We start from the raw sequence: 13,995 nt of genomic DNA, 5'->3' as shown, positions 1-13,995 counted from the left end.
CATGGTCATAGAAAATCCTATAGGCAGTGCTTATCATGGTCATAGAAAATCCTATATAGGCAGTGCTTATCATCATCATAAAAAATTGTTAGGCAGGGCTTATCATGGTAAGAGAAAATCCTTAACATAGGGCTTATTATAGCATTTCTTAAGCAACTTGGAAGGGCTTATCAAGTGCTTATATTATGGTCTCACTTTTAACTTTGGTGATCTATGTTTCAGGAAAGTGGAAATTCTTTGCCGTGATAAACCCCAAAGGTGTCTACCCGTTCTTAAGCTCTTAACAAATATTGGTTCACTGTATATCAGTGTAGGAGCACTTTTAAAGGTACATGTTTCGAGCAATTTACCATAAATGGAAGATTATTTTAACTTCCTTGTGAAATGTAACTAACATGTACATTTGTATATTAATATCAGTGTTTTTTTTATCAGAGGCCTTTTGAATAAGGTAGGGGATCAGTGAAATAATATCAATTAAAGGTACATAAAAATGATTATTTCTTAAATATGGCAGCAAAATCAGTGAATTTATATGAGTAAATGTTAAGAGTTTATGAATTATAGACAGGTTTGTGCGAAAATAGAAGGTTTGAGTGACATTTTGTTATAGAACATTAACCAATTCATATAAAGCTAACAACTCTGGCTAGACAAGTATAAACATATGAAGTTCAATCTATGTATCAAAGTCTAAAAATGTGACTTACAAAGATAAATATTTCAAGCTTTCTCATTTGTGAATACTTAGAGTAAGAATGAGTTTGAGTTTGTTTGTTTTTTGTTTAGTCCAATTGTTAAGTTGGTATTTAATGAACAACAATCAGGAGACACTGCAACTCCAATATGGCACTGTCCATGGGGTCTAATCCACTTTATGAACGGACCACATTATAGGATTGTTGTTTAAAATGTGTGATTTATGTTGCCGTTTTTTGTGTTTCAGTTTTCATGTCCTTCACAAATACATGTTTATAACGGACTGTATCAATGTCTACATACATGACGCTTTTTGTGACTAGATAGAAATACAATAATCTCATAGCATCATGATATCCGTAAAACAATAATGATTCTGGCAAATCTTCAGATTCATGTTTTCAAGCATTTCATATACCAGAAGTGTCTAATGTACAATGAATTGTGGGATGGGTTTTTTATACCCCCACAAACATCGAGTATGGTGTCCGCTCTCTAATTCAAGTAGATTTCATCAGAGCTTCACCAAACTTGGTCAGAAGTTGTATCTAGATGATGTGTAGGTCAAGTTCGAATATGGGTCATGCCGGGTCAAAAACTAGGTCACGGGGTCACTTAGTGCGTTTAAAACATTGAGTATGATGTCCACTCTATCTAATTCAAGTAGTTTTCATCAGAGCTTCACCAAACTTGGTTAGAGGTTGTATCTAGATGATGTGTAGGTCAAGTTCGAACATGGGCCATGCCGGGTCAAAAACTAGGTCACGGGGTCACTAAGTACTTTTTAAACATTGAGCATGGTGTCTGCTGATTTTTGTGAAGACAACATGCAAAATATTCTGTGTCAATGCGGCATATGGGGGTATTCGTAACGTCTGTGACAAAGCTCTAGTTCCAATTTAACTTCATTTACTGGAAGTGTCACATGTACAATGAATGGTGGGATTGTTTTTTTTCCAAATGAACTTCATTTACCAGTAATGTCACTTGTACAATAAATTGTGTGATGGGTTTTTTCCAATTAAACATTTGCTTATCAGCCAAAGCAATGTACATTAAATTATAACAACTAATAGTCATGTGAATTTAAATTTTGATTGTTATAAAAAAAGACCAAAGTCTATTCTTGTCTATCTGTAACATTTTAAAATTGTTTTAAAAATAAAAAAGAACCATGAATGGTTACCACTTGAACTTGCTTATGTACCTCCCCAATTTTGAATCATAAAGCTAATACTGCAGAAATATTCAGTATTCATTTAAATATTTAAAGTTCACTAAAATGAGCTCATTTTCTATTTTTATGAGTGAAATAAATACATTCTGAAGTACGAAATAAGGCTCTGTAGCAGTGCTTCATAACAACAAAGGAATATTTATTGGCTTAAAAAATATTTTGATACATTCATGATCGGACCCTATTTTTGCAATCGGAGGGAGAGCTTGATTTTACTTTGCTGAGCTCTGGTTTGGGACCTCTTTTTGTGTTCGAAATGAGAAGTTAAATAATGGTAATAGTGTCATTTCTCTATAGTAAGGCCGTTTTGAGCATATCATTTTATTGTCATAGATTTAGTAGTGCGAGATAAAGAGAGAGAGAGCAAGGTGTGGGGCCCTTCTCCTTTGAGGTTTCCTCTTCTGCCCTTAGGACCAGCCAACACAATTAGTATGACATATTTTAAAATTAAATATATTTTGTAAAAAGTCAGTGGCTTTTGAATTGACTGTACGTAAAAGTTTAAATTAAAATGTTTAAACAAATATATTTCTTGGATTTATCAAATTATAAAAATATCTCACTAAACTGGTTTGGCTTTCTACCCTTACCCTTTTTAATAGCACCCTATACCTTTTGCAATCCCAGATCTATTACTAATAAAGGTCATGTATGTATGGGCCGTACTCTGTGAATAGGGGTTTAATGCATGTGCGTAAAGAGCGTCCCAGATTAGCCTGTGTAGTCCGCACAGGCTTATCAGGGAAAACACTTTCTGCTTTTATGATATTTTTTGTTTAAAAAAAGTCTCGTCTTAGTAAAAATCAAATTTAGGTGGACTGCACAAGCTTATCTGGGACGACATTTTACGCACATGCATTAAACCTCCTTTTCAGAGAGCATAGCTCATATCTTAAAATTGACTTCCACTTCAGGATGTGTTCAAGACGAAAATGATTCATATTCCCGCGACTGGACTCCTTACGCTAGAGCATTGTGGGATACCAGCTGAGGAACACGATGGCTTGTGCTTGACAGTGGTGTATGTCGTACCAGCACCATTGCATGAACAATTGAAAACGGTCCAAAGTACAGACTATGCCTGGCATGTTATAGCAAATGATGAGCTGGTGGAGAAAATTAATCTACGGATGGTTGCACAGAATTTACTTATACCTATTGTACATTGATGATGTTGTGAAGATCATTTTTTAAATTAGGTCAAAGTGTTTGCTGTTAGTATGTACAACTGTTTTTTGTTAGACAAGGGCTGTTTGTAAAACATGCATGCCCCCCATATGGGCTGTCCATTGTACTGGCAGCCATTGTGTGAATACGACTTTTGTCACTGTGACCTTGACCTTTGACCTAGTGACCTGAAAATCAATAGGGGTCATCTGCAAGTCACAATCAATGTACCTATGAAGTGTCATCATCCTAGGCAAAAGCGTTCTTGAGTTATCATCCGAAAATCATTTTACTATTTGGGGTCACCGTGACCTTGACCTTGTGACCTCAAAATCAATAGGGGTCATCTGCGAGTCATGATCAATCTACCTATGAAGTTTCATGATCCTAGGCATATGCGTTCTTGAATTATCATCCGAAAATCATTTTACTATTTGGGGTCACCGTGACCTTGACCTTGTGACCTCAAAATCAATAGGGGTCATCTGCGAGTCATGGTCAACCTACCCATGAAGTTTCATGATCCTAGGCGTATGCGTTCTTGAGTTATCATCCGGAAACCATTTTACTATTTCGGGTCACCGTGACCTTGACCTTTGACCTAGTGACCTCAAAATCAATAGGGGTCATCTGCAAGTCATGATCAATCTACCCATGAAGTTTCATGATCCTAGGCGTATGCATTCTTGAGTTCTCATCCGGAAACCATTTTTCTATTTCGGGTCACCGTGACCTTGACCTTTGACCTAGTGACCTCAAAATCAATAGGGGTCATCTGCAAGTCATGATCAATGTACCTATGAAGTTTCATGATCCTAGGCCCAAGCGTTCTTGAGTTATCGTATGACAACCACCTGGTGGACGGACGGACGGACCGACCGACATGAGCAAAGCAATATACCCCCTCTTCTTCGAAGGGGGGCATAAAAAGTAGGACTGAAGATTGTTGCGAGATGAAGAGGTTTATTATCACCAATTTTTAATCAACATGTTAAAATAGGCACTGTTACAAGTATATCCGCAAACAAGACATGATGTTTTATTATGAAATTCAAAAATGGCATGTTTGCAATTGTCTTGCTTAAATAAACACTGCCCTAACCGCTCGGTTCAATGTTTACATGCACAAGATCGCAGTGCTTCTTTTCATTAGTTGTACATAATCAGTCAATATATGCTTGTTCTAGCTTGTTCTCTACCTTCTTACTTCAATTATTTGTGCTCTTTCTGTATTTCTCAACATATATTTAGTGTGGATTTCTTGGAAAAGTTTTGTTCTTACTCTCAGTTATAACAGCCATTAAGCAACAATAAGCCTGTGATATATATATAACAATTATATTTTTAATAAATTTTATAATTTATTCTTGTTTGTTACTCTTTTGTTTTGATTACCAGTAATATTTTGTGAGAAATAACAATGTAATTAAAAGACAACGTTTATGTTTATTCTTGCATTAAATGCAAGTAGTTGCAGTTGTCATCAAAGTGTAACAAAACTCAAAGCAAGACAAAATCTCTCACTTATGAAACAAACAGTAAATGCAACGTAAATGCAACAATTTTACTCTGTTGTGATAAACTTAAAATACTACATTAACTACAACCCTGGAATTATTTCAATGAAACAATACACCAATACTACAGTTAAAAAAACATTTTAAATACAATATACATAACAAAATTATAAAACAAATAATGCATTTTTATGCCCCCGAAGGAGGGCATATAGTGATAGAACCGTCCGTCTGTCTGTCCGTCACACTTTGTGTTTAGGTTTCGATAAATGCTCATAACTTCTATGTCACTTCAGATAGCGATTGCATATTTGGCATGCATGTGTATATGGACAAGGCCTTTCCATACCCACACAAATTTTGACCCCTGTGACCTTGAACTTAGGGTCTGCGTTTAGGTTTTGAAAAAAGCTCATAACTTCTATCAAGCGTTTATAGGGGGCATAAGTCATCCTATGGTGACGGCTCTTGTTGTTTTTTTTAAATAGGACTGGTACAGGCAAGCTTGAATTTCTTATATCATTACTTGAAAGATAAAGAGTGCATGACAAGCTAGAATATATAAGACTTACAAGCCATGCAAGCCCTATTTCTAAATTAACATAGGTGCATGGCCTACTTTGTAAGAAAAGTTTCCTCTTTGGATAATTTTTAGAACATTTCACAGCTTAGTCAATACAAATAATCAAGGGCAATGATGGGACTATAGCATGATTTTTGTAATGAATAACACACCTTTAAGTAAGAAAAACTAAAGAATCTAGAGCTTGACGTTGTTGTGTCAGCTATGTTCAAGGGCAGATAACTCGGGAATGTGCAGAACACTGCGAATGAAGTGTGTTTACAGCTACATATTCCAAGTTTCAATGTAATTCATCATAAAGACGTGAAGTTATTGTTAATAAAAACTTACATTAACATATTAACAAAAAATGAGCCGACTGTCCAACAAAGTGATGGACAGACAGAGTGCCTCCCAGACATCAACTAGCCGTGAAGAAAAAAAAAAGCAAGAGACATAGACATGGAATTTTGTACATGTTATATTGCTTGTGTTTTTTTACTATTAACTATATTATCAAATATCACAGTTTATGGATACAAATACAGCTTACACAACCATGCTCTTTCAATCCGTAACACAAAAAATGCCAATACCAGTAATCAAATATGACCAGTTTCTATTGAACACTGAAATATAAATGCATCATCAAAAGAAATAGACATGCATCAAAACGACAAATGTGAAAACCTGTCTTACATCACTGACACAATTTGGGTTTGAAAGTATTGAATCTGTAAAATAATAGCCTTGTTTTGAAAATCACACACTTTTCAAAATTTACATAAAAATGACTTTATGAAAGATTTGAAGTCATCTTAAAACTTGCGAGTGATTTATTGCCTATTACTGGCCAATCAAAACGTTACTTAAACTTTTGCTGGTTATCCTAGATCTGTTGATGAAAGTCTTCGGCACGTTCTGTGTTTGCGTCTCGGTTAACTGTTTATGTCTATGAAAATATTGCAGGAGATAATCCTTAAAGATGGTGATTGAAAATGTTTTTTTTTTAAATTAACTTTATTGATTTTGTTTTTGTAAAATTTGTCAACCTTGCAAAAAGGAATCATTTATACCAAGTGGATTGTGTAACTAAAATTTTAAGGTAGATATCTACAGAATTCTAAATAGATACAAATCAAGTTAAAATTGAGCTTTCACAGAGCTCTTAGAAGAACTCTTAGAAGACTTAGTAAAATATCAATAGAAAATTTTCTTTCAAATATTAATTTGATGGTCAACTATTGCTCGTTGCAAAACTTACAACAATATAACCGTTTCATCATTATGTTATAGATGTAAAGCAATAAAACATGAAAATGCAAAAATACCTGATACGGACCCAAAGACAAAACACAATGTAGATTTTTAAATTAAGTAGAGTATTCTTAATTCCTTTTATGAGCTAGGTGATTTAAATGCCCAGATTTTTTGCTATATATATACGTGTATGTGCACCATATTTATTAAATTTTATTCACTCTGGCAATATCACTCTAAACGTGAGATTGATCCTCCCAGACCGGTCGTGGTACTCCCTGGGTATTCGATGCTACAAGAGAGACAATATATTAGTATAACCTCAATAGTCCACATTATCGTAGATTGCCTGCTCTTTTAAATGACATTTATAAAATGAGTTTTAAATATGTCTTTTGATCTCAATTAATCAGGGGTCATATGCCACAAGCATCTTAAGTTAAATTTTATTCTTATCCTTAAATTGGGAAATTTTCTGAAGTGTTTCATTTCATATTGCAATAGATTGGCATTAAAATATACATTTAAATAATATCAATATGCCAATGTTATTTAAGGAATACCAAAAAACATGTTTTTCCTCATTTAGTAAAGAAATACAAACATTGTAATTTTGAACTTAAGTTAAATTATTTAAGAAATGACCTAAGATATTTCTGGAATACCACCCCAGGTCATAAATAGTTTAGAGTATGAATTTATTAACATTTGAGTTATTATGAGTCATTAACATTTTCACTGGAGAGCAAATAGGTTTTGCTAATAAAGTCTATAGGTTACAATTACAATTGTTCAGAATTTCAAAGTTTAAAACGGGGGATAACTTTTGTAATTTTTAACACATGACAATATAAACAGCATGTGCACAACTTCATGTTAGGAACAATGCGAGCAGGTTAGAATGATGTACGTTGATTGAAAAGAGTCAAAGAACAGACTGAAAGACACGTGTACAAGGTGAATCCAGTTTACCTCCCTTTACTTTTAACAGGGTCAATAATGAATAATGTTTACTAAGATGAAGTACGCCAGATAGTCAATACCCACCTGCCAGTCATCCTGGGTGGATCCTTCCATGATCAGCAGTGAGCCATGTGTCAGCAGGACATCGATGTGCTGCATGTATGTGTAGTCACCATTCTCTGACTGCACAAGAGGATGTATAGAATATATATTGGATATACTATTATTAGCATGGAGTCATTGTTTATACTGATTTTATGTGGGGGGTTTTAAGAGATACCAGTAAAACGAAAATTATTTTATTTCTTTTTAATTCTTCTAGTTTGCACTTACAATATTTGAAAACAACACATTTTTAAGAAAAAATTATTTTATCATTTAGAAAATGCTTGCGCATACAAGTGGCATCCAAGGATTTGAAAAGAAATCTTGAGCAAAATTGGAATAAGCTGACACAAAATTTAAAACAAGAGGGCCATGGTGGCCCTGAATCGCTCACCTGACTAACCAAATACAATCCCAACCCAGATTTCATCAAGATTAACATTCTGACCAAATTTCATAAAGATTGAATGAAAACTGTGACCTCTATTGTCTACACAAGGTTTTTCTATTTTTGACCTAGTGACCTAGTTTTTGACCTAGTGACCTAGTTTTTGACCCCAGATGACCCAAATACAATCCCAACCCAGATTTCATCAAAATAAACATTCTGACCAAATTTCATAAAGATTGGATGAAAACTGTGACCTTTACTGTCTACACAAGGTTTTTCTATTATTTGACCTAGTTTTTTACCTAGTGACCTAGTTTTTGACCCCAGATGACCCAAATACAATCCCAACCCAGATTTTATCAAGATAATCATTCTGACTAAATTTCATAAAGATTGAATAAAAACTGTGACCTCTACTGTCTACACAAGGTTTTTCTATTATTTTACTTAGATTTTGACCTAGTGACCTAGTTTTTGACCCCAGATGACCCAAATACAATCCCAACCCAGATTTCATCAAGATACACATTCTGACCAAATTTCATAAAGATTGGATGAAAACTGTGACCTCTACTGTCTACTCAATGTTTTTCTATTATTTGACCTAGTTTTTGACCTAGTGACCTAGTTTTTTACCCCAGATGATCCAAGATATCAAGATAAACATTCTGACCAAATTACATAAAGATTGGATGAAAACTGCTACCTCTATTGTCTACATAAGGTTTTTCTATTATTTGACCTAGTGACCTAGTTCTTGACCCCAGATGACCCAAATACAATCCCAAGCCAGATTTCATCAATATAAACATTCTGACCAAATTTCATAAAGATTGGATGAAAACTGTTACCTCTACTGTCTACACAAACAAATTGTTGACGGACGTACGCACGCAAGCACATATGGACGCCGGACATCACACGGTCACATAAGCTCACCATGTCACTTCGTTACAGGTGAGCTAAAAAAGAGCAAAAAATACCACATATTTGAACAGACAAAAGAACTTAGTTACTGGGGGAGGTTTCTTCCGCATCTGAAAGGTTCGGGTATCGCCAAATGACACAGAGGCTATGGTGGGGTTTGGGCCAAGGCTTTTTTCATCATCGGAATGCCAGGCAAGACTGTCATGACCGTCGCGATAGAGGTTCCCTAACATGGAGTTGAACCGCAGACCCGTGCTGCCCTCTATCAAATCTTTTATTTGGTTTAATGCAGGATGCCACTGGAATAACAAATACCATCATTTTGTAACCATTCGACATAAATCCAATTAAGATATTGTATCAATAGTGTTGAATATCCGTTGAAAAGGGCCATCGTTCAATGTTGAAAAAAATCCACACATACAGTTAAAATATCTTTTTAACATGTATCACTTTGACTACATACTAAATTCACTTAACCTGTTAATATATTCATGTACTTTATGTTTATTATATTAAAATTAATATATGTTGATGTAATGAAAAATTTGCTTTGGGTGATTTATTGCCATAGCAATCAGAATTCTTGACATAGGAACAAATTGAAAGGATGTGCAAAATCTCCATATTGCCATCTGTCCATATTTCAAGTTTCATGAAAAAATATGAAGAACGTATAGTTATCGCAGGATCCAGAAAAGTGTGACAGACTGACAGACACGCAGAGTGTAAACCATAAGTCCCTCTCCGGTTTCATCGGTAGGGGACTAATAAGTAGGATAAATTGAACAAATTATCTAAGCATAATATAACTATAGAATAACTAAACATGAAAAAAAAAGGATGACAATTTTTGTGTTTACTGCAAAAAAAAATGACTATCTTTCTTACATCCGTTCTGGCTTCATGGGTCAAGCCAGAGTAGCTATATGGGTGGTCCCCATACCAGGCAGTTAGGCGGGGCTGGAGAAACTTCTCTCCATCCTTCTTCACATCAGTCCTCTGTCGCCATGGCAACTCGTGGAAGAGGGTCTCGTACAGCGAGTCTGCTTCCTTCTGTTCGATGAAGTTCGGAAATAACCTGATTCTGAAACAATAGCGATAATTCATGTGACTTTATATAGTACTGGATTATTGAAGTCATGTGTAATTTTTGTAGTTAAGCATGCAGTTTTTAAGGACTGAAATATTATAATTTGGGGTCATTTATGGAGGAGGGTCCAATTGAGAAAATTAATACCGGTATACAAAACAATATCTAGCATTTTACCATTAGAATGTACATGTAGCGATTAATTGTTCAGTAAACATTTGGCTTTATTAACTTGTAAAATAACATAGCTTTTAAATCAGGTATATTTTATATATATTTAACACATAATTGAGGAAGTACCATTCCATTGTTTTAAATAAATAAGTACCATGCAATTGCAAATTTCCAACAACTGACCTGGATAAACCACTTGGATCTGTACTTATGTCATATACCCCAGCTTTTCTGAAGAAGAAAATGCCACAAAATAATAATCTTAGACTGTTATGAGAATCTTCATATATCTCAATTGCTTGATAAAATATACTTACATAAAATAATATAATATTTGTTAAAAACAATCAACATTTTCTGATATTCTAATGCTAGTTCAAACCATAGTTATAAACATGTACATTGTATATTCAATTATCACAGAAATATTATTCGCTTCTCTTTTAACAGTTGCTTTAAATTTGATATTTTTCATTTCACATACAAGGCATGAAATATAAGTATCAAAGATTCAGAGGCATTTAAGGTTCTATGGTACAGTGATGTGAACAAAGGCTGAGGGAGTAATGTTTTAACATTATGGAGTATTTAAATTTTGCAGGCATGGATATACATGTATAGGAATAATAATCGGAATATACAGTGGAAAACAAAGCAACGTAAAACAGATATACTTATTTAAGCACACGTAACTTACTCAATTGTTTTATCTGCTGGCTTCTCTCTAAAAACCTGAAAATAAGAAATACAATAAAACGTATTTAATTATTAAGTTTTTAAATGAAACTGATCCTTTGATATTTTAGAAAACAGAGGCAGATGGTTATTTCAATTCAGATAATTATTATTACTGAGAAATGCAAAGTTGTTAACTTAATTGTTTAGGAAATCAATACTAATAATTAAGACCCATGTGCAAAACCTTTACAATATTATATTTTATTGTGAATATTTAAATAAAACATACTGAATGGTGTTAACAAACAATAATAATTTTATTAATATTATTTTAATTGCCTTTAAAAAATGGTCTGCTTGTAGTCTGTTAAGTAAAACATTAATTATTTGGGTTAAATATCAGTAAAAGCAAGTTTACATAGGCTATTAGCTATTTTTTTATTCTCTCATAATATCTTATTAGTTGAGGAACTATTATTGATAAGCACACATAATATTTTTGATATTTTCAATATTTTTGGTGACCCAAACCAAAGCCTGAGTTATTTATGGGTATTTATCCTTTATATAGCTTTTCAACAGTTTCATCTATAAGTTCTTAATAATAAGCAAAGGGTTCAAACACTGTTTTTTTGTTACCAAACCATTGATGTGTGCATATGGTACTCAAAAGAAGTGGCCTTTTGAAATAATCCATATCTGTAACCTACATAAAGGCATAACAATAATGCATTGCCATGTTTCTAGTAATACTTATACATTGAGAATATTATCACCTAATTTTTGAAAAAATATAATAGCATTTTAAATTATGGAATGCGATGTGTGTATTGAAGTTGTGTCCGGTCGCTTTTTGCACTGCAAAAAACTACATGTTAGCACAAATAATAAATAACAAGAGCACCGCATAATGGGTGCCATGCTCGGTTGCGAAAGCTTGTCAGAATTTTTTTTAAATTTTTTTTAGAGGTCACAGTGACCTTGACCTTTGACCTTGTGACCAAAAAATTGGTGTGGCGTGTAGAACTCATCAAGGTGCATCTAAAAATAAAGTTTCAAAGTTGTAGGTGGAAGGACTTTGATTTTAGAGCCAATGTTAAAAACCTTTAAAATCCTTGACACGGACGGCGGCATGACGATCTGGCTATGACAATACCTCGGTTTTTCTTCGAAAACAGCCGAGCTTATAAATAATGGCTTTAAATAAAATTAAATCAAAAACTAACTCAATAACACAAAGTTGACGTTAAGCGCCAAATGTTCACGCTAAAATGCATAATAACAATTGACAAACTTCTGTGTAATGAATATTGGGCTGAGTTGACGTTATCAACCAAAACACGTGGCGGCAATACCTGAGTGCATTACGGAAATAGCTGATCATTACAATCATTGGTTTTTAGTAGCCAAATATTTTTTTCTTGATTTTAAATGTCTTAGGAAATCAGTGTGTTTTTTTGCTCAAATTTGGGTCTGGTAGCAGGACCAATTCCCAATGGAAAAAGTAGATATTTGTCCCAATTGGGACCTAAAAATTCCCAATAAAATGTTAACAAACCAGAGCCCTCAATCTATCAAATCTGCCGCCCAATTTCGGCAGCAGTCCCCCACCTGAAAAGTATACTTTTTCCCCCCTTTTTTTTTATAGAAAGATGTGTCTTGTACAAATGTAATAATGAGAGAGTAAGTAAAAAAATCCCCCAAAAAGGGAAACGCTGCGAAAATTCCCCCTCCTAAGGGCTGCGGACCCCTTCCCCCAAAGTAGTGTGAGGGCGCTGCAAACATTTATTAAAATTAAGTCTAAACATGTCAATTATTTCTTAATCCAGCTCTTTAAGTTGAACCTTTGAAAATGTAACATTGAAATCACTTTTATTATCAATTTTAATGTATTTGTAAGCATAAAATCAACAACATTAATGTCCCATCTTTAGTACAAAAGATGCAATATTTCCTAATCCAAAGGGGCCCTGCCTACTACATATTTGATCACTTTAAGATAGCCATGATCTTGAAAGCGAAATTTTTGTATAAATATTTCACATCATTACCTCTGGGACCTCTTCGTAAACAAACTTCTTTTCTGTAGGTTGTTGGTCAATGTTTTTGCCAATCCAGTTTGGGACTGGGGCAGGTTTGGTTTTATCTCTATCTGACCGGACATTTGTAGGAGCTGCCCAACCACCTTGCACCCGTGAACGTTTTTGTTTGGAATTCATTTGAAATTTGTTGTTAAATTGACAAATTGTTATTGTTAGTAAACATTTTCCATGGAAGCAACCATTTTGAGCACAAGTAATACCTCAAAGAATGTAATAATAGCCACAAGAAATAAATTCATAAAAAAGAACAAACAAACAACACATAAATTAATGGTTCTCAGCAAAGATTTTGTAAATAAATTTTGATTTATCTCTGCTGATTGATATATCTCTGTTCCCAATTAAAGTTTTAAATAATAAAGACAAATTATATTAAAATAGCATTGGTCTGAAAGCCTTTTGTGAAGAATATTGTGCCCTTAACTTATAAGTGTCGCTTATCTAAGACCAACGTCTGGGCACCCTTTCAGAGAAGATTGTGGGCGGGTTTGGATGGGATGTTGGCGTGTATGTACATCATTTAGTTCCCATTATAAAACAGGCATACCTATACAACTTACACTATTAAAGCGAAGCCGCTGAAGGCACTGAAGTTGTTCACTGTTGTATAATCTTAGACGCAACTCAGTTTTCAAAATTATGTTATAGCTTTTTATATAGCAAGTTTGGAATGAACACACCCCCATTCAAATTTATGAAGAGTGTGTCTTAAAGCACATATTGAGATGGGTTTTTTTTCAAATCATTAATATAAAAAAAGTTAATTTAAGCTTCATTTTGGGAAAACAGGGCTTAATGCATATGCATTAATTGTCATCCCAGTGCCAGAGACTGTATTTAAACGAAAAACACCATAAAATCAGAAAGTGTCTTCCTTGATTAGCTTTTGTTCATTGCAAAGGCTAATCACAGTACACAGGCTAATCTTATTTGACAAGCATTAAGCCCCGTTTTCCCTGAAAGCAGCCAATATGTACTGATTTCAATGATAAACACTAGACTTGCCAATGTCGTCTTACAAGCTGTTAAACACTATTGATTAAATACACATACCGGGGTACTTCAGTAATAGAGTAGACACTCCTAGCATTCGTCGTCCGCATAATTTTACTGCAGGTAG

General features: G+C 34.1%; 2 protein-coding genes across 5 annotated transcripts in view; one reads left to right on the top strand and one right to left on the bottom strand.

Annotated features, from left to right (window-relative positions):
• LOC127852132 (putative nudix hydrolase 1) overlaps positions 1 to 3,134 on the top strand; it is a 35,439-nt gene extending 32,305 nt beyond the window's left edge. For 3 of the 4 annotated variants that reach the window (XM_052385954.1, XM_052385953.1, XM_052385955.1), the window contains exons 7-8: positions 223 to 328; positions 2,851 to 3,134. In XM_052385954.1, coding sequence (XP_052241914.1) covers positions 223 to 328; positions 2,851 to 3,105 — 361 coding nt within the window. In that variant the 3' untranslated portion in view covers positions 3,106 to 3,134. The remainder of the gene's footprint in view (positions 1 to 222; positions 329 to 2,850) is intronic. The other variant, XM_052385956.1, reaches the window with a different exon arrangement.
• A 1,395-nt stretch (positions 3,135 to 4,529) lies between these two features.
• Positions 4,530 to 13,067, bottom strand: LOC127852137 (alpha-ketoglutarate-dependent dioxygenase alkB homolog 3-like). The gene is made up of 7 exons (XM_052385962.1): positions 12,825 to 13,067; positions 10,793 to 10,827; positions 10,279 to 10,326; positions 9,720 to 9,915; positions 8,918 to 9,127; positions 7,490 to 7,588; positions 4,530 to 6,734 (listed from the first exon to the last, which is right to left on the bottom strand). The coding sequence occupies exons 1-7, from the start codon at positions 12,990 to 12,992 to the stop codon at positions 6,660 to 6,662; spliced, it is 831 nt and encodes a 276-aa protein (XP_052241922.1). The 5' UTR covers positions 12,993 to 13,067; the 3' UTR covers positions 4,530 to 6,659.
• Positions 13,068 to 13,995: the final 928 nt, after the last annotated feature.

The sequence above is a fragment of the Dreissena polymorpha genome, chromosome 12, assembly GCF_020536995.1.
Source record: "Dreissena polymorpha isolate Duluth1 chromosome 12, UMN_Dpol_1.0, whole genome shotgun sequence".
NCBI lineage: Eukaryota > Metazoa > Mollusca > Bivalvia > Myida > Dreissenidae > Dreissena > Dreissena polymorpha.
This window is presented reverse-complemented; position numbering and strand designations above follow the sequence as displayed.